Genomic DNA, 24,100 nt, shown 5'->3' on the forward strand with positions numbered 1-24,100 from the left:
TTTTTATTGCTCCTAGTTGGTACTTATCTACTTGCCAATGTTTCAAATTCTCAACATTCCATACAAATATAACCTATGCAAGTTCATTGACTGATTGACAAGTGCATTTCCGAACGAAATGAAACGTATTTCACCTGCATTGCATCAAAAGATAACTTATTTTCAGTGTTTTGCTCAATTTACTTTAGTTTTAATCACATAAATCGGGTCTTTATTAAGTATGGGACGTTAAAAACCAGTTATTCGAGTAATATGTGTAGAACAATCGTGTAATAGATGGTGTAGCGGTGAGTGTTGATGTGTCCATTGATGGACCGTTCTAGGTGAATGTTGTTTACGGTGTAGTGAAGGTGTGCGGAGGCGGCGGCGACATGCACGAGCTACTGAAGCATGTGCTGACGGAGCGGGACCTCACCCGCGCCGGCGATATCTTCGCCATCCCGGACGCTGACATAGTCGACGACCTGAACGAAGTGGTGAGCACTCATCGTTTATTTACATAAAACTGCTACAGCCTGCATTCACTTATACTATTCGCTGGTAGAAAATATGTAAATTAAAAGTTATGTCATACTTAAACCTGTTCTTTAAAGTTTAATATATACTGCGAAATTATTACGAATATTTAAATTTTGCCAGTTGTGTCATTGTGATCATAGTTTCATTTAAATTCAGAACACAATACACTGTTGTGTTCATGTTATAGGTTTTTGTAACAATATAGCTTCATGAAATAGGTAGGTAGCTTTTTAAGTAATACTTACTTTGGATTAATTACAGTTACAAAATATTTAACTTTGTTATTTATATAACCATAGTAATAGTTTTATAATTGGGTCAGTGGGATGAACATGGCAATCAATCAAAGGCCTGTTCTGTTGAAAGCAGTATATTGTCAAGATATGATGTTATCATTGACAGTGAATTTGTAACAAATCATTGATGTGCGTCACTATTGATTACAGTGATTAGATAGTGCAACACTTTATATTTGTAAGTGCTAGAACACTCACATATATGTATGAAATAAGCTTTTAAATATTTCAATATTGTCATATTTATTATTATAAATAGGTACTTGAAGATTGTTTGAACTCAATGATAATATTATTATTGTACTGTAATTCCTATTTATAAGTAGTTCTATATGACAATACTTATTGATCATGAGTAACAATGGTTAAGTTATTTATTTATCATCTAGTTAAATTATTATATGAATAAATGATAATAAAATTAAATCTCATCTTAGGTCAAAAAGTTCTTGGTTTGATAGATACATTTATTTCAAACAATTTCTGCCAAATGCTGCATGTTTCTACTTATAAGTCACTTTGAGTATATTTTTAAATATGATATAATATTATTATAGTCAAGTGACTATAATAATATATACTATAATAGGGTTAAGTAACCCTAACTAACATGATACTCCTATAGATACACGTCTAAAATAAAAACATCTATAGATAGTTTTCTCACATTAAAACTATAAACTCCCTTTAACCAAAATAGGTATATTATGATTTTTAAAAGAGAAAACATGTCAAGATGTAACATTTGATTTCTATTCATTTCAGTTAAAACAAATAACAGAAATATCATCACGTCCAGACTATTGTCGGAACGACAGAGACCAGGCTCTGATAGAGATATGTGTGACGAGAGTGACATCATGTGTGAAGGAGACAGGGACACTGGACAAGTACTGCCGAGCTTTGGTGGAGCTGCTCGAGTCCTGCTTACACCACAACCTGATGCCCATTGGACATCTGCGGGATGATGATCCACCCCATGCTAAGATTGCTTCAGATATTATAGCATGCATTGTTTTGGTAATATATTATTAATTTGATTTATCAATTTTATAAACAAGCACCTTTTGAAATACTAAGCAAAGCTATTTCTCCATTTTGACATGTCACTAGTTCTGTTTTGTACTACCCTCAAAAATTTTTGAAAAGTAAAGTAATTCATTTTGTCTTCTATAATCTGTTTTATGTGTACAATTTGGTGCATCTAATAAAATGATCTGGTATCAAACATATAAATATCTAAGCTTTATATGTTTGATATCAGGTTCCTAGCCTCATAGAAAATGGGTATGTAACTATTAGATTCATACATAAAACAGTTACTAAAAAAAATATTACACAAATTGGCTTAACCTGTTTTCAAACTGACCAAATACTTTCCACCACTCCACCAGGTATCATTTCCATTACAATCAGAGAAGGAGCACTACGGCAACAAGAATGTGATGGAACTATTCCTGCCTGTAGCTGTTCAGTTCTTGCACAAAGGCAACCGCGAGATCTCTCGCCACATGGCGCGGTACTTGTCGCTCGCGGCCGTGCACCACGCGGTGCTACTCAAGCCCCATGTACAAACCATCATGGACTCTATTATGTCAGGCAAGTAATTCTTAATTAAGATGTATAGTTTAACTTAATTTGCAATTAACATGTTAAAATTCGTAATTTTAACTAAGTTTACGGTACGTGATTTCAGTTAACTGCTTTCTTGTTTCGAATTAAATGTGTTAAGTGTTCTAAATTAAACTTCTAACTGTAATAATTTATTATGCATTAAAATTAATTGCGCTACTGTATAGCCCCACGTTTTATGCAGTTAGGTACAACATTTTAAGATGATGGTGGATATTTAAAAACGTACTCGTATCTGCTGAAAAGTATTATTTTTAGTTACTACGAGAGATTCACTATGGAACTACTAACTAATTCATGTCTTACAATTGAAAGCTATAAAGATGCTGATATTATTTTCATAATTTTCAGGCAACTACCCACTATGTCGGATACTCACGAACCTGTACGAAGTATCGCCCGAGCCGCTAGAAGGTCACGCATCGGCCCTGGTGTCGCTACTACCGCACGCCGAGCCCGTGGAGAAGAGCTCATTGTTCGCGCTGCTCGAACACATCGCCGCGCGCAAGCCCGACGCGTTGAAGAACTGCGTGCCACAGCTACTGTCGTACCTGTGTCCTAACACTGCTAGCACTAATGATCCGGGTTGCATGTGTGTGGATATATTGCAGGTGGGTTGCGCTATTTATTACTTGTTAGCAATGCCAGCTGTATGTAAAATTTTGTTTAGATTTCCTGGAGTCTGTTGTTGAAGTCAATAGTTCTTTTTATAGGGTATTTGTCCGAATTCATTTATTTTGAGCATTGTATCGTTGGCTAAATGATTTAAACCTGTAATTAATTTATAGGTCCATAAATAATATGCAACAAATTTTTCCTTATAATGTTCTGATTTCAACAAGTCTGCTATTTTTATAACTCTTTAGGTAGCAACAAAACCGGTAAAAGACTTTTCAAATTTTGTTATAATTTATGTGTGGTAAATATTGGTGGCACGTGTCGCAGGTGATCTCGTGCCTGAGTCGCAGCCGCGTGTCGCTGGTGCTGGAGGCGGGCGGCGCCGTGAAGCGGGCGGCGCGGGGCCCGCACGCGTCACCACACGCTGTCACACTCGTCGCCAACATACTTACACAGCTCGGGTACACGGGCAGGGTTCGTAACACACTACATTTTTTTAACACAGCTGTCCCACTGCTGGGCAAGAGTCTTCTTCCAACCGGGGGAGGGATAAGGCTTAGAGTCCTTGAGTTACTACACTACATTGTACCTATTCGGTAGTTCACTAAACACGATGGTTCGGATCTGAATCAAAGTAAGTTTGCGGTATCCCACGCGAAAAATGGTTGTGTTAATCCGAGTTGAAGTGCATGTCAATGTTACTTTTCGTATAATAGTTAGCTAAAAATCAAGAAAGCGAAAGTAAATACTTAAGAGCAATTGAAATTTGTAATATTTATATTGACCGTATATCGGTCGGCAGGTCATTGTTCTACTATTATACCTGTATGTTTGTGTACAGGACCGTGCGCAAGAAGCGCTGAACTTCGTGGTGGAGCGGCTGGGCGGCGCGGGCGGGGGCGGCGGGCGCGGGCAGCAGGCGGCGCTGCTGCGGGACGCCACGGCGCTGTGCAGCGCCTTCCCCGCGCTCTTCACCGACAAGCTGCTCACCGCCGTGCGCGCCAACAACAGGTACTACATACACAACACTTGAAACCACTCTTATGTCTAAAATCCCACATCATTCTGATGCAAGCAACTAGTCTTGCTTGAATCAGATTCGCGTGACAATTTTAGTATTCAGTGACAAAAGTATTAGTATATCTAGTGTACATATCAGTGTTCGACACATTATTGTCATTGAAAAATACGGCCACTCTGTATTATAAAAACTAGCAAGTACATAGAAATTAGAACACACCGTTTTTCAGACTAAATATTTGAAATATTGTTATTTTTTTTTGCAGCAGCAACCGACCGAAATCCTGTTCAAGTCAGAGCGAAGTGAATAGAACATCTACCGGAGTTACCATCGTGCGGTTAGGAGGTACCCAGGGACAAAATGCAGGGAGCGGGCCCACTAGTGTTGCACCCATCAACACTAGCAGTGGCAATGGGCCCGGCAGTGCGAGTGCAACGGGCACGAATACGGGTGCAAGTGCGACGAGTGCGGGTGCTACGGGTGCTGTGAGTGGGGGGTACGCGAGGCGGGCGAAGCTGGGTGATTCGCGCAGTACTGGCCGGTTGCACCCCGGTCCCGCGCCACATAGGAGCATGACAAGGCTTAATGTTGCAGGTATGCGCCACACTTATAGTCATTTTAATGTTTGTTGAACTAAAAATAAAGAAATATTTTTGTTTAACTATTAATAACTTGTGACTATCTGTACTAATTCACACTAACATAAGTTTGTTTGTCCTTTTACGTCTAAATTTGGTAGGTTGATTATGTCCGTTAGTTTGGCAAGTATCAACAAGCGGGCAGAGCCGCGGACAGAGGCTAGTGTGTTGTTTGTGCGTGTCGTGTGTATCGTGAGCGTGATGTTCGCAGGTGGCTCGGTGGGAGGGTTGCACAAGAGCATGACGCGGCTCTCCTCCTCGCAGCAGATCAACACTCCTCCCAACGGCACCACTAACACAGGTACTATAATAACTAACAGTATTTTTGATCTGTTCAGGCCCAAGCGTTTTCCGCTATTGTATTCAGTAGCGAAACTTTACAGATAATTTCGCGAATAAGTCGGTACTGCGTTACACAGTAGTGACTAGTTACACAACATTGTATACCGGAATCCGCTCTGGTATGAACAGTAAATACAGCATAACCAGCTTTCGATACCGCATGTGGTAGCGGATAACGCTTAAATCTGAACACGACTTTATATCATGTTGGTGCCGGTCGGTGTCTTTGCGAGCAAGATTTGCCATCGCACGATTTTGTGTAGGATGCCATAACAAATGTATCTAATGATATTTCTTGTGCTTCTCTGCGCTGTTTATTGGTGTAAATGGAGCCTATAAAAGATGTGCTATGAAAACAAAATATTTATTTTTAATAATATGTATTTTCGTGTTAGCATCGAGCAGTAAGCCGTCGTTATCGTCAAGCGGCGCGGTGGGTAGCGGCAAGTCGTCGGGCGCCATCACGGTGTCGGTGGCTTCAGGCCGCGCTCCCCCCGCGCCCCCCACTCTGGCCCCCCAGTCACGACCCGCTGCGAGAGCACACCATCATCATAATATACTTATTGGACCTAACGTAGCCACTGTAAGTCAGAATATTGTACTTTATTATTTGGATACACACTTTTGTTTCCTATTATATCACTTCTTATAAAAATCATAAGAAACATTAGATTATCTTCACGATCATATTTCAGATTCAAATTGGATTTGCATGAGTCAGTCTTGATCTTAAAACATTTGAATTTTTTCACATTCAGCCATTACATTTCATCGTATTGTTGACAGAACACCGGCCAAACCTTAATATCGGGACCATCAGCACTGCAATCACAGTCGATATCAGTGAACCCGCTCACATCGGGCAAGTCCTCGGACGCACTCACGCCCATCACCTCGTCCGTGTCCATCCAGCACAGCAACACAGCACTAGGGAACGTCTCCGTCATCACTTCAGGAGCTAACACTAACACTTCATCCGGACCGATCAATACGCCTAATCCAATATCCATATCGGGTCCCGTAACAGTGACGTCACGGCGTGCGAACAACACTAGTGTAACAATGATCAACACCAACTCGAATAACAACTCGAACTCGAACCACCGCATCAGTGTGTTCGAGCCGTACCCCATGAGAGACACCGTGCAACATTTCTGTGAGAAGCACTTGGATAAGATTAAAGCGTATATGGATAATGTCTCGCTGAGGTTACCTCCACCTGCTAAGTGTACGATAGAGGGTGAGTACATTACTTATTCTGACTACCACTATTATTTCAGTGTCACACATAGGTTTCACTATAGAATTTTATTTTTTTTGTGATATGTGAAATTAATGATTTACTGAAATTGTTGAAAACAAATCGTATTTGGATTATTCAACGAAAGTAGTTACTTAATGGCTGACTTGCTGATCTGACGGTTCTTAGCAGCGGTGATATGTTCCTTGACCCTTTCAGCTATTGACCGCGTTGTCTGGCCTATGTAGGAACTACCGCAGCTGCAGTTGATCTTGTAGACACCTGGTGTTTGAAACGGTTGTACATCCTTCGGTGTGCCCACCATGCTCCTGACTTTTGCCTCCAGCGTGAATACTGTGCTGATGCTGTATTGTTTCAATACATTCCCGATCTTATCAGTCACTCCTCTGACGTAGGGCAAGTAGGCGGGCTGTCTGTTGACCTCCGGATGTTTACTCCGTTTTGTGAACCTGTTCCTTCGTCGACTTACGTGGTATCCGTTCATTCGTAGTACCTCCTGAACATGTTCCAGCTCCTTCCCAACATGTTCAGGGTCACAGAGGTCATGAGCTCTGTTCTTCAGTGACGTCATAACGGACTGCAAGTGACGGGGATGGTGATGTGATGTAGCTATCAGGTATCTGTGTGTGACGGTTTCCGGTAAACACAGTGTGATAAGGATCCATCGGGTTTCGCAGCAACCCTCACATCTAGGAATGACAACGACCTGTCCGTCTCCATTTCGTAGGTGAACCTCATGTTAGGGTGAACGGAGTTTAGGTGTTCTAGATATTGATCTACTTCCTGTTGACCTCCTTGGATGATGCAGAAGATGTCGTCCACATATTTTTTCCAAAGCCAATGCCAATGCTTTCTCCTCAAAGTGCTCCATCCAGAGATTAGCCAGTGCAGGCAGTTAAAGAGTTATACCTTTTTTATCACTGGCGGCTCTCCTTGATTCAAGCAATCTATCACTAACCGTATATGTTGTTGTCTAGAGCGTCGCAGCAAGAAGCTGGCCCGCCTGCAGTTCGCGTGCGGGCGGCGGGGCCCGCACTGCCTATACGCCCGAGCTCTGTTCTCCATGCGGACCCGCGCCCCTCGTGTCTGGATCCACCTGATGTTCCTGGCGCTGCAGGCGCGCCACGACGCGGCGCTGTCGTCGCGCGACCCCACCGTGGCCAGCCTCAAGCACTGCTGGGACATACTCAAGTGCGAGAACAAGACCTTCCTCACGCTCGTCACCGGCGCCTTCCCCGGGATCAAGGTATACCTTCAACTATAGCTATACACTATGGACCCGCGCGCCGCGCGTGTGGATCCACCTGATGTTCCTGGCGCTGCAGGCGCGCCACGACGCGGCGCTGTCGTCGCGCGACCCCACCGTGGCCAGCCTCAAGCACTGCTGGGACATACTCAAGTGCGAGAACAAGACCTTCCTCACGCTCGTCACCGGCGCCTTCCCCGGGATCAAGGTATACCTTCAACTATAGCTATACACTATGGACCCGCGCGCCGCGCGTGTGGATCCACCTGATGTTCCTGGCGCTGCAGGCGCGCCACGACGCGGCGCTGTCGTCGCGCGACCCCACCGTGGCCAGCCTCAAGCACTGCTGGGACATACTCAAGTGCGAGAACAAGACCTTCCTCACGCTCGTCACCGGCGCCTTCCCCGGGATCAAGGTATACCTTCAACTATAGCTATACACTATGGACCCGCGCGCCGCGCGTGTGGATCCACCTGATGTTCCTGGCGCTGCAGGCGCGCCACGACGCGGCGCTGTCGTCGCGCGACCCCACCGTGGCCAGCCTCAAGCACTGCTGGGACATACTCAAGTGCGAGAACAAGACCTTCCTCACGCTCGTCACCGGCGCCTTCCCCGGGATCAAGGTATACCTTCAACTATAGCTATACACTATGGACCCGCGCGCCGCGCGTGTGGATCCACCTGATGTTCCTGGCGCTGCAGGCGCGCCACGACGCGGCGCTGTCGTCGCGCGACCCCACCGTGGCCAGCCTCAAGCACTGCTGGGACATACTCAAGTGCGAGAACAAGACCTTCCTCACGCTCGTCACCGGCGCCTTCCCCGGGATCAAGGTATACCTTCAACTATAGCTATACACTATGGACCCGCGCCCCTCGTGTCTGGATCCACCTGATGTTCCTGGCGCTGCAGGCGCGCCACGACGCGGCGCTGTCGTCGCGCGACCCCACCGTGGCCAGCCTCAAGCACTGCTGGGACATACTCAAGTGCGAGAACAAGACCTTCCTCACGCTCGTCACCGGCGCCTTCCCCGGGATCAAGGTATACCTTCAACTATAGCTATACACTATGGACCCGCGCGCCGCGCGTGTGGATCCACCTGATGTTCCTGGCGCTGCAGGCGCGCCACGACGCGGCGCTGTCGTCGCGCGACCCCACCGTGGCCAGCCTCAAGCACTGCTGGGACATACTCAAGTGCGAGAACAAGACCTTCCTCACGCTCGTCACCGGCGCCTTCCCCGGGATCAAGGTATACCTTCAACTATAGCTATACACTATGGACCCGCGCCCCTCGTGTCTGGATCCACCTGATGTTCCTGGCGCTGCAGGCGCGCCACGACGCGGCGCTGTCGTCGCGCGACCCCACCGTGGCCAGCCTCAAGCACTGCTGGGACATACTCAAGTGCGAGAACAAGACCTTCCTCACGCTCGTCACCGGCGCCTTCCCCGGGATCAAGGTATACCTTCAACTATAGCTATACACTATGGACCCGCGCGCCGCGCGTGTGGATCCACCTGATGTTCCTGGCGCTGCAGGCGCGCCACGACGCGGCGCTGTCGTCGCGCGACCCCACCGTGGCCAGCCTCAAGCACTGCTGGGACATACTCAAGTGCGAGAACAAGACCTTCCTCACGCTCGTCACCGGCGCCTTTCCCGGGATCAAGGTATACCTGCAACTATAGTGAAAGACTTTATTCATTCTTCAAATGGTAGTTCCAACTCCCGGACTTTCCCTTTTGGTGAGAAAATTATATAAAAAAAAGATTAGATTTAGCCAGGTTTCATTTTCTGTTCTTTTTTTTCTGAATGTTTGAAATTCTAGGAGCAGTCAACTCTTAGTTCGTCAGTAGTCCAAGTTTTGTAATGAGAAGAAAGTAGCACGTATTGTATTATAACAAGGATTATTACTTTACAGGAACAAGAGATGCTACTGAACGAGCTACGCGCGGCAGGTTTCTTCGACGTGTTTGAAGTAGTGGCGAGGCGGAACGACGGAGCCGCACTACCGCCTACACAGGTAAATAAAAATTGTACTTTGATAATTCGGCAAAATGTATAATGGTTGTAGTCGTAAATCTGACATTATCAGCTATGATAAGACTCCATAATAACACATAGAGAGCATGCTAAAAAATATTACCGTTTTTTATCAAGGCGACATGGGGTTGTTTCCTGTGCACACACCCGGAGCGCGCGGTGGGGTTCCTGGCGGCGGACGGCGCGCCCGTCATCGAGGGACAGCTGAAGGAGAAGAAGGGACGCTGGAGACTGTTCCGTCGCTGGCGCACCAGATACTTCACACTGTCCGGGGCACATCTCTCCTGTAAAGGATCCGTGAGTATTACACGTTACCTCATGCCTCACTAGCGACATTATAAATACAGCCTTATTAAAAGATGCACAGAGATTAAAGTTCAATAACTTTTTACTTTTTTTTAGAACTTGTTCTTCGTTTCTTCCATTTTTTTATCTCTGGATTGTCTTATGTTTTTTGTTACAATTTATCCTCTTAAAAGTAAACAAGGATACCCTAATTGAAATAATATTTAATTAATATTAATTTGTCCAGAGCGGTGGCGAAAGCATCGACATCAACCAGATACGTTCAGTGAAAGTATCTCGCGGCGCGCGCAACATCCCCAAGGCGTTCGAGATCTTCACGGGAGACCAGACGCTGATCCTCAAGCCCAAGGACGGCAAGAACGCGGAGGAGTGGGTGCAGTGCCTCAGCATCGCCGTGGCGCACTCCCAGGCGCAGGACGCGCCCGCCAAGGCCAACAGCCTGCCCGCCCGCGGACTCACGCTCAAGAGCTTCTAGACGTACGAAATATGTGAATAACTAGCGATTAAAGGTTTTAAAATCGAAGGCAACATTCGTTTATAAAAATGTGTTTATTAGAAAATGTTGTAATCGTCCCTTGTTGAAATAGTAAAGTATATCGTGAGATAACATCGCATTCTGAATTTGCTTTTAAAAAAAGTAACTGGCCGGTGCAATCAGGGATATGCTACAAAAAATACGTTCAAATATGGAAGAAAAGTCATAAAAAAAGACTGAATTGGATACTATGAAATTATTTTGTTGCCAATTGTAGAAGAAAAAGTGTTGAAATATATAATTATTATTATGAAATACAGCCATATAGTGCAGATAATAATATAATAAATAGACCGTGTAATGTGACTGCTGACAAGACTTCGTGCATTTTGTATACATATTACGTTTATAAATATGTAGTTGTAACTTAGTCATATACAGACTGCCAGAAACATTGTATTTGATTGCATAATTTTACGTTTGCAGTTCAAAGGAATACTTAAATTGGAATATATTTAGATATTTACTTATTTAAATATGAATGATTTTGTTATTGATGTGTAAAGTCATGTAGTTATTTGAAAATGCTCATATAATGATATAAGATAGAATATAACCACATTCCTTTATATTCGGGAATGACAGGAGATAGTTGTGACTTGTTTCGTCCATATTTATTTATGTATATAGTGTAGAAACATAGCTTATATTGCATGTATCAAACAAATGTATATCTGTGCCACTAGTGAAAAATAATGTAACTTCGATTTTGTCCAAAATTAGTTAAGAAATTAGAGTGCACTTATATAGCCCACTTTTGCTATATTTTTAGTATAAGTCAACCCGGTTTACACTTTTCTAACTTTCTCATTTTTAAAGATAAACAATATCTGTTTTTAACAATTAATAGAGCATTTTTTGAACATTTTGGTAAACTTAACTCATTTTTAACTTAATCGGATTTATACACTTTTTCACTAAAGGCACAGATATGTGTTCTGTACTTATTTAGAATAGTTGGTGTAACATTTAGTTTTAAGTATATGTATATAAGTTTACGTTGAAGCCGTTGAATCGAAAAACATAGTTATAAGTATTGCCAGATGGCTAGGTTTTGAACAATAGTGGTTTTAGCAAACGGGTAGGCGACAATTAGACGGTAAAATGAATGATTTAATTTTATAGGAATGTTTCACAGTTTGTAAATAAATATCAGATAACATTGCTGCTATATAAAGTACTATTCTTCTATATCAGATTGTTTAACAGATGGAAATTTGACAGTTGCTTTCATACATATACTGTCACTTACTAGTTAATAGACAATCTGTAACTTATTCATAAACAGTGTAATTGGCTTTAAATCTCCTTGTTAACTGCCAGTTTGCAATGACCATCATTGTTTGAATCAGTGTACAGTCTACATAATATTATCAATAGTATAATTTAAGTTTACTTCTGTAATTATACTTTAGTGCCTTACCCATAAGTGTTTGTTTAAGCGAGATTAAAGTACAATCGTCATATACAATTATTAGTATCGTTGTGAAGTGAGGTGACAAAGTTATTTAGTCATGTACGATCATTTCGATTAGTTTGCTAAGTGCTAAACGGAATCCGTCCGAGATCGACGTTTGAAAGACGATTAAAAACCGTTATAATCATTATATTGTAGTATTTGTTTGATATCTTTAAAAGATGATTGTTTCAAATAATTCGGACTTGTATTTGATTATTTAATAAAGCCTTCAGAATTACTCGCCAAAAGGTTTCAAATATTTAGCCGAGCACCAACGTGCGCGCTGATAGAGTTCTTGAATGCGAGTGTAACTCGTTTTGTTATATGTTTATTCTAAAATAATGCGCCGTATTTAAAGTATGTAACATATATCATCAATGAGTAATATTAAGCTTTGACAAATTTGAGATTTTATTAAGCTAGAAGACTGAAAGCTGGTCAATGGTCATAGCTACTTACACGATAGTTACACGATGAGACGTCAGCACTTCACGTACCTGAGTACTTACATGCCTTGTTTAACATCACATATCATTTAAATAAAGGATTGGATAAATTCAATGTTTTCTAGAAATGTGGTGTTGACAGTTTTTTCTATAAGAAAATTCTTCGTAGCAGCCCACAATATAAAACTTGTACTCGACTTGATTCCTTTCCTAACAAAGGCATAATGTTACTTAACGATTCAAACTACCTTTGTTCTTCTCATTTGTCTCCCTTAAATGATGATGCTACAATTTGCTAATTTCACAAGTATTCAGGTATAGAGTGTATTTCTATTATTTTTGGTTTAAAAAATTGTGACTCGAAATTAACATTCCCATTGTTCGGTCGTTCGGAATAATAATTAAATTATTATGTACTTGTGGTCTCAAAAATCATTATAAATGGTTGTAACGCGAATGACATTAGTATTAAGTAGTTTAGGTGGAATTATTACAAGCGGGGAAAGCGACCAGGTACTCTACCTATACCAGTTCCATAAATCATTACTTCTATTGTTTTACTATAAATACTGTCATCTTTTGCACTCAAAGACTTTTTCTTATTACTTCAGTCTTATTTATATTTTATACGATAGAAAGTCACCTATTTCTTGGACATAGTTAATATACTATTAACATTACTGGTCTTCTTGCAGGTTGCTTTCCCCAAATAATACTTAGTTATGTAATCCGGTACTTAACTTGCCATGTCGCATTTTTTTACTAAAGCACAATTTGTACGAACATTTCTTATTATAGTTAAGTCTTTTTGTTATCTGTAGTGAGTGTATCGTCGACCTGATGTTGCTATCACCAAAAATGAAGTGTTCATTGGTAAACCAAATTGTTTCTTTATAAGTTACACTGTGCTATGTTTTATACTGATTTGTATTAACTACCTTATTATCAGAGTGGAACTTTATAACTGTATTTGTGTTTGCGTATTTTTGTATGTTTTATATTGCTGTCTCTATTATTCTTCATATAAGTGAATGAGACGGCATAACGAATTAGCGAACATTAATAGCCACGTGAAGTCTCACTGTCGCTTAAGTTTCTCGTACGTTTGTGTCCTAAACACGACTACCAAGAATAAGTCTTGTCGGACAACAAGACTAGTAGTTTTCTTTTGAGATCTTACATTTATTTTATCAGTTTATCAAGAAATTAGTAAAAGCTTGCTATAAGAGCTTCAAGTTGTAAAGAAAAATAAAGTTTGGTATTGATTACAACACTATAGTTCATTTTTACATGCACAAGTTTGTTTTTGAACCAATACTAGTGCTTGAAGGTGCTTCAAAATTATACATTAGTTTATAAAAATATAAACAATAACGTCCAATGTAGTTATGTAATGTTTTCTATTGTTATATAAATGAAACAGATTTTATTAACGCCTCAATGTACCACCGCCGAGTATACATCAAATGTTTATATAAATGTAAAAATATATTGTATAAATCACAAAAAATACGCTGATGCTACTTAGAAATGGAGAAATACTTTTATAATCAATGTATCTAATCTTTCTGATTTTATTGGATTTATAACATATACCTATTAATCTGTTTTTAAAAGAGCTTTCACATGTTGCAATACTTGTAATGCTACCGTTTTCTATAAGTTTTATTATTTCAAAGGTACTTACCATTAGTATAGGTGCCGCCAAACAACTTGAACAATTTCGCTACATTTTAGTGAACGATTTTTAGGTCAGTTTAGGTACAATAGTTTTGCGCAAAGGCGAGGGCGTTTCAGCTTTGACCATCCGACTGGTATAACAGCCAACCAAGTGTCGTCTGCACTGGGTCTACATTCTGTTTACTTTCTAATACAGCAAATTATGTTCAAGTTGCTTGGCGACGTCTATACGTACGCGTACGCACTTCCCTACGTACGACATTTAAGTACGTACACGTACACGCATTCTATTTGAGTGTTTATATAAAGAGGTATAACCACAGTAACTAAGATACTTAATATATTATTAACATAAAAGCCAGTGCTCATTTATATACAAACTAACTTGCTATTATATAACCCAATATCGCCTCGTTAAGACGTGTACAAAATCACTTAGTATAAGAACAGACGGTTGCCAAAATAAATAAATAATAACCTTCTATATACAATATAAGATTGTACATACAAATATTTATAATCAATGTTGATTAAGTTTAAGTTTCGGACTTATAAACTTGGTGCTACAAATAATAATATGTTGTACGTGCTTCCAGTCTGAACCAAACCTTATGTTACACACGCCCCGGCTCATGTACTTACTGCCTTATTTATTAGTTATTACAATAGTTGTTTATATTACTGTGTTTTATTGCAACATATACCCTAAATAATATCATCGGTATTAACATTCATTATTTTTATACACTATTGGTCTATCATTGAATGAGGAAATAAAAGTGAAATAACATTATGTTTAACTCAACATTTTATTTTATGGCTATCTACAATATACATCTATTCACATTTATACACAACAGTTAAAACAACAAAAAATACAATCTATAACAAATGCAATAAGGTTCAAATTCAAACAACATTACTAAGCTAAATTAATTCACCAGGCTTCATCACTTTCAATTGTTTTCTAAACCCATCATTCGGGTGTATAGCAGGTCGTTTACTCTTAACTAAATTAAAAGCATCTTCATAACTCAATCTTTCATAATGCATTAAGTAAGCGATAGTCACCATAGAAGTGCGGGACACGCCCGCGTTACAATGTACTAGAACATTTTCTTTGGCTTCCACCGCCGCGTGAATGAACGGCAAACTTTCATTCAAAATATCACTAATACCGGTCTCAGGTAAATCTAAACAGTTTATGAACTTATTATCTACAGACGTATTAACATTTATACCAAGACTTAAGACATGTTTAATTTTGTAATTTTCTAGAACATTCGTCAACGTGCAGTCTTGCGAGCCTATATATAAAAATTCAGTAATCTTCGCCGGTATATTGTCCGGTTTGGTGTCAACAACAAAGCCGTAAGTGTTCGGACATATTGATGTTATGTTAGAGGCCTTTTCAACGTATCTCTGACCGTCGACTTTGGTGACTACTGTTTCTGTTTCCTTTAGTTTCGATTTTTGATTTTGAAGTTGGGCTAGGAAACTCATTTTTAAGTCTTGTATTCTGGTCTTCCAAAAATATTATCAGAATTGTATCTGAAATATAGTTTCTCGTCTGAAGTTGAAAGACAATATTTCGACGAAAATAACCGTTAAGTTAACAATTCAACAAAGTAGCGTTAAAAAACAGTTTCTAAAACGTAATCTTAAAAATGCTATACAACTTTACTGTAGGAACCAGAGAACTTATTTGAAATTGTGAAACATAAAATCAGTCCTGCACCGAAACGTCAGGCATGCTAAGGTAAAATGCGTGTTCGCGTATCGCATTATATATTAAACTTGCAACGCGAAAGTTTAAAAGTAAAAGATCTGTCCTATTACGAACAGAAATTCCCTATATTCTGCACTCTTCATTCACACTCACTATCACTATCACTATCTCTGTCCCTCTCTTCCCCGTGAGTTTCTTCTTTATACACCAAGTCTTTAGGGTTATATTCTACGTTGCACAGATATAGTCCGTCGGGCGGGCCGGCCTGTATGAAGGTGTGCCACGAGTGCTTGGACGGCACTTGCAGCATCACCTTGATCTCCTCAGGCGGCAGTTTGCCTATTGCCACGCTGTTTAGTGCACCTATCATGCGGCGAATCTGAAAGTATGGAAGTGGTTATTTAGAAAAGTGATTTCTTTTTCAACATGCTGATTGTATCCTGTTTAGGATACAATAATCGCAATAATGAAAAATCAGGTTTACTAGGTCAATAATGGATTATTTTTAATATCCATCTGCAGTTTTATGTGTGCACTTTACGACCAATTTAAAATGGCGATATCAGAGTGTATTTACTTCACAACAATTATAAATATAATAAAAACCAAAATTAATGAGTTTTTAGCGATTTACTTACCTGATTATGCACAAAAGCCCTTCCCCTTATCTCAATATCCCAATAATCAAATACACTGTCTTGTGTGCTAGAGTAACTGGTTACAACCGGTTTCCCAGGCCTGATGGTGATGGACTTGATCTCTCTTCTGTTGTGCTTGTACTGCTTCAGTTTGTCAAACTTCTTGAATGAGCTGAAATCATGGTATCCTACAAAGTGCTGCGCTCCTTCTTTGAACTTCTCTATGTCAAAGTCTGGTAATCTGGAATCATAATGAACCAATGTGAGCCAGATGGGCACTTACCCTAGTCGATCAGTATAGGCTATCCAAATCCAAAACCTATATTTAGATACCTGTTCAGTTTAGAAATAAAACAATAACTTTTTAGCACTACATAAAATTCCTGCACAGTATTTTTACAAGTATTTGATTGTAATTGATCAGTAGTAGTTATTAATTCCTAGTACCTAAGAAAGTGGCATTTCTTCCATTCTTCTATTGGTATGTATGAGGCTATAGTGGAGTCCTCCGGCAACACTACACCCTTCTTCAGAACAGCTAATCTGGAACATATAAACAAGTTTTAAATGACACTGTAGTTTATGAAAAACAGGTAAAACAGCATGATATTTTTAATCACATCCAAGCCATTGCAGGTATCATATTTTATATTGTAATTTCAGCTTCATCATTATTTAAAGAGGCTGGTTAATTTTAATACCCATTAAAAATATAAATTAAAGACAAATCATTATATCAGTTCAGTAGTGAGCCCCTCCCATGCCTTGACCCTTCTGTGACCTCAGACCCTTGCCATGCAATGGGACAGTAATGGGTTTAAAAAAAAAGTGAAAAATTATTTTAGTAAATCTTATTCTCACCTGTAAAGATATGTTCTACCAAGGGCATTATATCTAGCATTGAAGTGATCTGGTACTCTAATACACTGCCTCACAAATATACTAGTGCCAGTTTTAAAGAAGTACTTGTTCAGGGTGTATGTCACATGTGATGTATGGTAGATGTTTTGTCCGTACTTCTCTAGGTCAACGTGAGCTGACGCATTCAGCGCGTGTACCCCACCATCTGTACTGTAAAAAAGTGGTAGGTGAATAAGGACCGTAAGTTAAGCTTATAGGTTGTAAAGAATTTTAACCAGAACGAAATTGCTTTTTGTTGGCTACGTCAATGTTTATAGCATTACATAAATTTACGCCTTTTTAGTAAGATTTTTTAATGCTTCGATGATCAGGTACAAATGAATACGTACTTACCGGCTAGATAATGTAAGTTTAGGATAATTCAGTGATCTAAGTTTCTGTAATGCTATTTCTATTATCCCTTGCACACTCTCGGGGTCAGCGTAGTTCTTCGTTTCCTTAAGCCATATCTTCTCTGAAGACCTGAATTTGTCACATTAATGAGGATAACTGTAACATTGAATAAGTTTAACTGAACTATGTGGTTTGTTCCAAATTATTGATTACAAACCTAAAAGGTGTCCCGATATAGGAAAAGAACATTAAGTATCTAGCTTTCATTATTTTATTTAACCGTTCCTTTGTATTTTTTATTCAAAACCATTCCAATAAACAAAATAAACCAATATTTTAGGTTATGTTACTTGTCAGTCGGCTGATCGGTTGCGGCTCTCGTACAGCTGTTTGTCATGTACGTCAAATAAATTATTTAATAATCTAATTTATTTCAATACTTACGTAAGTAAGCAATACTTAATTTAATCTACCTTTTCCTGTAATCTCTAAAGTACGTAAAATATTTGTAGATATTAAGATACAAACTTTAATACCGAGTCACTACTCAGTTTATGAACGACAAAAATACTTTCACTTTGTCAGTGACGTATGACGTAGACGTCCTTCCCTGTCTGTTGTCATTTTTTCATTCATCCAGTCAAAAATGGCACAACGGACGTGGCATATGTTTACAGTGATAACACTAATATTTACAGTTTTATCACTTGTCGGCGATGTTTTTTCATCGTCGCCGGCGCCATGGTACGAAAATATGCCGGCGGTGACTATGGACTACAAAGTACACATAGATGCAGGCAAGGAAGATTGTTACTTTCAACATGTACCGCAGGGTGCTACATTTTACGCCAGCTATCAGGTAATTAACCGATATTTCAGTAATGAAGCGTAGACAGCGATTATCGTTTTAATTGATTGGTATAATAATTACACGAATTGATAGTGTTTTAAACGGTGTATTGCTGTTGTTTCTAAAGTCGATGCTTCTTGTCAACAGGTGTTAAAAGGCGGTGATGGCATGTGTGGTTTCGCCGTGCGGCATCCTAATGGTCAGATAGTACACCCGTATGAATGGCGGCAGAGCGCCGAGTACGCAGACCAGACATCCTCAGGAGGATACTATGCTGTTTGCATTGACAACCAGTTCTCAAGATTTGCAGGGAAATTAGTCAATTTATACTTATCAGTTATAAGATACGACATGTGGGAGAAGTATGCCAAGGAAGTGGAGGAGCTTGATATGAACATCAAGAATTTCACTGTAAGTTGTCACCATAGTTATTTGCTCTACTAGTTTTATGGTTCAAGATAAATATCTATTATCCTCAATTTACATAATATACCAGTTATTTTAGAGTATGGCATAAATTATTGGGTAACTTATTTGTATGATGAACATTACTGATTTGTTTAATTTAGAAACTAAGCAATTTATAATATTTTTTATGCTGTCCTGAGAGCATGAAGGGTTATGCATATTTAATATTGCAGATTAAAGAATTATGACACATTTGAAGATTGAAACCATATTTTTACCATAATTTTATTTTTGTGTTTATTTCTATTTCAGAATTCAATCCAGTTTGTAGAGAGGAACATAAATGACATCCTACAATACCAGTATCACTCTAGAGCAAGAGAATCCAGGGACTACAACTTGTTACAGGACAATAATGCGTATGTGCTCAGGTAAAAAGCACCCCTCTATTTTACAACTTTGATTGTCATGTGTTTATTTTGGCAAATTGACACTCCCCTTTAACATTGTAAATAAAGTTTTTTTTTGTAAGAAGTTTTAAGAATTTAGGTGTACTTGGCTTTAATGTTTAAATACATATCAAAAGGGACCCAACCTTGCCTTTGTAGAATTCGTGCAAGATATACAATTTTAGTGTTCAAAATAGTAACCAAAGAGTCAGTCTGGCTACTAATGAGTGAATGAGTGATTGTATGATTTGTTCTGACATTCTTCTGTATTATGTTTCAGATGGTCCATGTTACAAATCATGGCGATAGCAGCAACAGCCACCTTACAAGTATACTTTGTAAGAAAACTGTTTGATGTCAAAGACAACTCATCAAAGACGAGAATTTGATCAAATCACAAACAAACTAAACTATCTACTTACATTCTCGACTGAACTACCATTCCACACTGAAATTAATATGATCTCTTCCTTCATACCATGTTTTATCTTTATTCAAATCCATATTAATTTGGATATAACAACTAATAAACAATAGTTCAGTTTAATTTAAGTAATGTTTCCTAGTGGTGCATTTTTTTACATTTATTTTTATATTTTTTGAGATTACATTTAAGACATATTTTTTTAATTTAAAGCTTTTTTTACCCTAGCCAGCAGTAGACATAACATTTCCATAAAAAGGTGCACATTATTAATTATTATGTAAGTTTACAAATGCAATGAATTTAAAGAAAACAAATTGTTTAATTTATAGAAAAATAATGTGTTGATTGTTACAGAGTTTATTTTTAAAACAATTATTTTAAGATCTGAAAGAATGATGACATTTAATTATATTTTTGATAATATTTGCGATTTTTATATTTTTATTTGTATCATCATGACATTGTATTGTATTGAACAAAAATAACGAATTAGAATGAATAAGTAACAAAGTGTGAGATGACCAAGATGTAACAAACAGAAATACATAATAATATTATAATGTACTTAATATTTGGTTATTTTTTTGTAATTCCCTCGTATATCTGTTAATTCCCCAACCCGCACATGGCGAGCGTGGTGGACTCAAGGCCTCACCCCACCCCCTCGTTTGGGAGGAGACCCTTGCCCTGCAGTGGGACAGTAAAGGGTAACAAAAAAAACTAACAATCGTAAATTCAAAGGTTGTTCTTGAACAGCATTTGAACTGAACACTCTTGTGTTAAACATATCTGGCTATGTTAAACATATCATAAATTGAGAAAATATGAGCGTTCTAGATAGCGGCGGCGGCGGAGAGCTGGTCGTTATCGCTATCATATTAGAAGACAGAAATTACTTGCAACGAACAATGTAAAGCCTTGCCAGTTGAGTTTACTGTTTTGTAAACTGTGGGTTAAGCAACCCTTGGTAAAGTCATTCCGCAGATGGGTGACCGTCTATCGGACTTCTATGCTTCTGACTACTGGTATCACAATATAACGTGCCTTTCGAGACACGGAGGATTCGATATAATATTAGAAGGCTATGTAATATTCTAGATGTGAAACCAAAAATTTGTCTCGCTTGCATAGATGCATGCAAGATTGCGTAGATGCATGAAAATAACGTACAACTTTGATAAGGACATTGTTATGCTTTGAAAGGCTCAATAGTCAATAGTAATCTAATTATTATGTAAAACTAAAGTAACATGTTAAGAGTGTCCTTGTTTTTCACTGCATTCTTTGGGACGAATATAGAAAGTTATATATTTTTGCTCTACATTTTAATTTCTTAGGATAAAAAGTGTTTGTCAGTACTATCTTCTCTCTGGTAGATAACCGAGACGGATTTGCGAATCATCCCTGTTTGGTGGGACTTTTACAATCACCTATTTTGCCTCGCCTTGCTTCGTGTACACAATAGTGGATGTATTTCATAATATACGTAGTGGATTACTGTCAAAGTTAACAAATAATTATGTTACGAAAGTAATAAATAAAACCAGCATGTTCATTAGGTTTCCTTGTACGATACGAATACACAAATAAAAACATAGAACCAACGTCAACTGAACATACATATCATACAAAATGTTTGTATTGATACAAGTGTCTGTAAAATTACAACTATTGTCTGTACGAAAGCTTAATTATTATGTATCTACTATCAGATCAATGCAGTTGATTAAATAGTGTAGTAACTACTTTCTTTTTATAGCTCTTTGGTTATGTAATCGCGTGTGGCAAGAGAAAGTACGGCATGGTTGGTGTCTAATACAACTGTATTAAAAAGTAACTGCCTCTGTGGTGCGGTCGGTAGTGTATCCTACTGTTGATCGTGAGGTCTCAGCTTCGGTTCTATGGCAACGGGCTGAAAGATGGGGGTATTTCATACACCTGTAGTTTTTACTTTCGTGATAATTATATAATATATGTAAAAAGTATCTGACTACAGGAGAGTGTAGAATTATATACGTCTGTGCCTAATGTCATGTTTGGGGTTTATCTAAACAAAGAGGAAATGAAACAAGCACATACATAAGTACATTTTATTATCATACCATAAATATATAACATCCATGATTTGTTACATATGTTTCCTTATTCTATATACACAATAATTTACTTAAGTACATTACAAACGTATTTTATATTATTGTTAATGATATGGTGCAATATTAAAGCCGAAATCACACTATTCTACAAACCTAATACTTTGACGACAACAAGGTTCATTGACCTGCTTAAATGTACATATTGGACTGTTATTCAGGCTATCACGTTGACAACTAGTGTACGCCAAATTGATGGACATTATTCAGTTCATTGCTGCTTTGACGTAACATGTTAATCACTATAATCTTAGTGAGAAAACAATGGACAGCATAGTGACTTTCAACTGAGATACGAGCAAGCCCTAGATCGTTGATTCTTTCAAATAGTTGTCAACTGAGATATGCGAAAGTTCCTGATCGTTGATTCTTGTCGTCAATAATATACGAGACTTGTTGTGATGTTGGCTTAAGTGCTATCAAGGAATGTAGACTACAATAATTTTATGATCAACTCATCCGCTCACTATGACTAGGCAATTTTCGAATAGCGGGCAAGTGAAGCGTTGTGATATACAATACTTAGACTAATCAGTAAATGTCTTATGTGTTACTGTACAACTTGCTGTGAATCTCATACGTAACTGTACACTTCACAACTACACTACGCTAAAATAAGCAAAATCACTTGCGTTCCTAACACTATATGTGAGCTTATATTGCAGTGGCTTACGACCTCAATTGTAAATATTTTTATTTTATTTTGTGTTGGAAGTTTCGCTCGGTAGCGCTATTGCGGCCGTCGGTTACTATACTGAAATAGTATATTTTAATAAAATATAGTAAATAATATCTACAACCTCACTAGCGCCATCTGCAAATTTTAAAATAACTTTATTTCTGACAATAGGGCATTATTTTGTTAGTTTTATGTAAAATGTCTTGATATGATTTCATTTTAATTAGGATTTGAATATTTTTTGCGATTCTTGCTCATAATTCATCTGTAAATTGATATTTTATACTTTTTAATCTAAATCCGATAAATAGTTTAACATTTTCTAAATAGTTTGTTCAACAAATAGCAGAATTATCACAAGTAAGCACCTTTACTACGTGTGTATCGGTTGACACTCCATACAACTACGTTCACTACTTTATAAAGGCAGTGACTGGACGGACGACGTCTTTACATAATACGCAGTGAATAACAAACATTTTATAACTCAATAGTAGAATATTGACAACAGTAACCTATCATTACTTCAAAAAAACTATATCAACTCCTTTCTGGGTTTAGTTTTTTCTATTTTGTAGATCGTTGTAATGATAAATTACTGTTGTCGTAAAGTATTAAATTCTAAACATATTATCTATACGTTTATGCGATGAATCAATGTAAAAGTCGAGACAGTCGAACATTTCATGAGATTCTGTGATGTTCTCATTTAACATTAGGTATAATACCAGTTCATTAGTAAGTACGTTACGTTAAAGCACCTGCAGTCATCGCGGCGATGACACTGCCCAGTAAATGCAAGAGAACTGATGGAAAGCGGGCAGTACGGGTCGTCTTTCCAATTGTATCGTGACGTCATAGTTCTTGAGGAAACGATATTACATCCCTTCAAACTTTAACTAGTACAAGTTAAGTTAACCATTCTTAATTCTGGCTACTAGGCTTTCGAGTTGGCGTTTTCCAAACCCAACGACTGATTAGTCAGTAGTGTATGACGTCACAAGTTAGTAAATGTACGTATAGCACTATGTATACTGCGGAGGTCCCTCGCTATGTCTCGGAGGGTGTTCCGGGGGCGGGGTCACACGTTCCTCTTCTTCTGCCCCAGGTAGGTCCCGGACAGCGCCAGCAGGCGGTACCGCTGGCGCAGGTTGCGCGCGCGCACGTGCGCCGACGCGATCTCCGCCGTGTACGCGCCCGGGAACCAGCCCGCCTCGCCGTCCCGGGTCCGCTCGCCGTAGTACCAACCTACGATACACATATTATCGTTAGTTATAATAAGTGATTAGCTTAATTCAATTTTGTGGGTTAGCAAGGCTTGGACATTGAAATATCTGTATTGTAGAGTACCTCCATAAATTGGAAACAGGGAATTATAATTCGTTTGAATACATAAAAAAAAATTAAAAACATATAAGTAGGTATAAATTAAAACTTTAAACTGAAAAAGAAGTCGCTGAATGCAATAACGTGTCTT

At 38.8% G+C, this 24,100-nt stretch overlaps 5 protein-coding genes across 13 annotated transcripts in view; 2 read left to right on the forward strand and 3 right to left on the reverse strand.

The window, feature by feature from the left end:
* The first annotated feature begins 118 nt into the window (after positions 1-118).
* Positions 119-14,714, forward strand: melt (ventricular zone expressed PH domain-containing protein melted). Its single transcript, XM_076113038.1, has 14 exons — positions 119-476; positions 1,581-1,835; positions 2,210-2,414; positions 2,799-3,058; positions 3,393-3,539; positions 3,907-4,076; positions 4,352-4,680; positions 4,936-5,025; positions 5,462-5,649; positions 5,853-6,306; positions 7,305-7,573; positions 9,489-9,590; positions 9,728-9,907; positions 10,143-14,714. The coding sequence occupies exons 1-14, from the start codon at positions 372-374 to the stop codon at positions 10,389-10,391; spliced, it is 3,003 nt and encodes a 1,000-aa protein (XP_075969153.1). The 5' UTR covers positions 119-371; the 3' UTR covers positions 10,392-14,714.
* Positions 14,715-14,836: 122 nt separating this feature from the next.
* Positions 14,837-15,549, reverse strand: Mkp (MAP kinase-specific phosphatase). Its single transcript, XM_076113041.1, has one exon. It carries the CDS (start codon positions 15,537-15,539, stop codon positions 14,964-14,966), a length of 576 nt encoding a protein of 191 aa, XP_075969156.1. The 5' UTR covers positions 15,540-15,549; the 3' UTR covers positions 14,837-14,963.
* A 344-nt stretch (positions 15,550-15,893) lies between these two features.
* On the reverse strand, positions 15,894-18,027 carry LOC142972181 (tRNA pseudouridine synthase-like 1). Its single transcript, XM_076113039.1, has 6 exons — positions 17,875-18,027; positions 17,658-17,786; positions 17,265-17,474; positions 16,851-16,946; positions 16,404-16,644; positions 15,894-16,144 (listed from the first exon to the last, which is right to left on the reverse strand). The coding sequence occupies exons 1-6, from the start codon at positions 17,922-17,924 to the stop codon at positions 15,905-15,907; spliced, it is 966 nt and encodes a 321-aa protein (XP_075969154.1). The 5' UTR covers positions 17,925-18,027; the 3' UTR covers positions 15,894-15,904.
* A 244-nt stretch (positions 18,028-18,271) lies between these two features.
* loj (p24 family member logjam) lies at positions 18,272-20,360 on the forward strand. The gene is made up of 4 exons (XM_076113042.1): positions 18,272-18,516; positions 18,655-18,918; positions 19,228-19,346; positions 19,645-20,360. Exons 1-4 carry the CDS (start codon positions 18,304-18,306, stop codon positions 19,751-19,753), a joined length of 705 nt encoding a protein of 234 aa, XP_075969157.1. The 5' UTR covers positions 18,272-18,303; the 3' UTR covers positions 19,754-20,360.
* Positions 20,361-21,867: 1,507 nt separating this feature from the next.
* Positions 21,868-24,100, reverse strand: part of Exn (Ephexin) — a 116,840-nt gene continuing 114,607 nt past the window's right edge. For all 9 annotated transcript variants that reach the window (XM_076113044.1, XM_076113048.1, XM_076113046.1 and 6 more), the window contains one exon: positions 21,868-23,871. In XM_076113044.1, the coding sequence (XP_075969159.1) occupies positions 23,705-23,871 (167 nt within the window). In that variant the 3' untranslated portion in view covers positions 21,868-23,704. The remainder of the gene's footprint in view (positions 23,872-24,100) is intronic.

This window comes from Anticarsia gemmatalis, chromosome 4 (assembly GCF_050436995.1).
Source record: "Anticarsia gemmatalis isolate Benzon Research Colony breed Stoneville strain chromosome 4, ilAntGemm2 primary, whole genome shotgun sequence".
Classification (NCBI taxonomy): Eukaryota; Metazoa; Arthropoda; class Insecta; order Lepidoptera; family Erebidae; genus Anticarsia; species Anticarsia gemmatalis.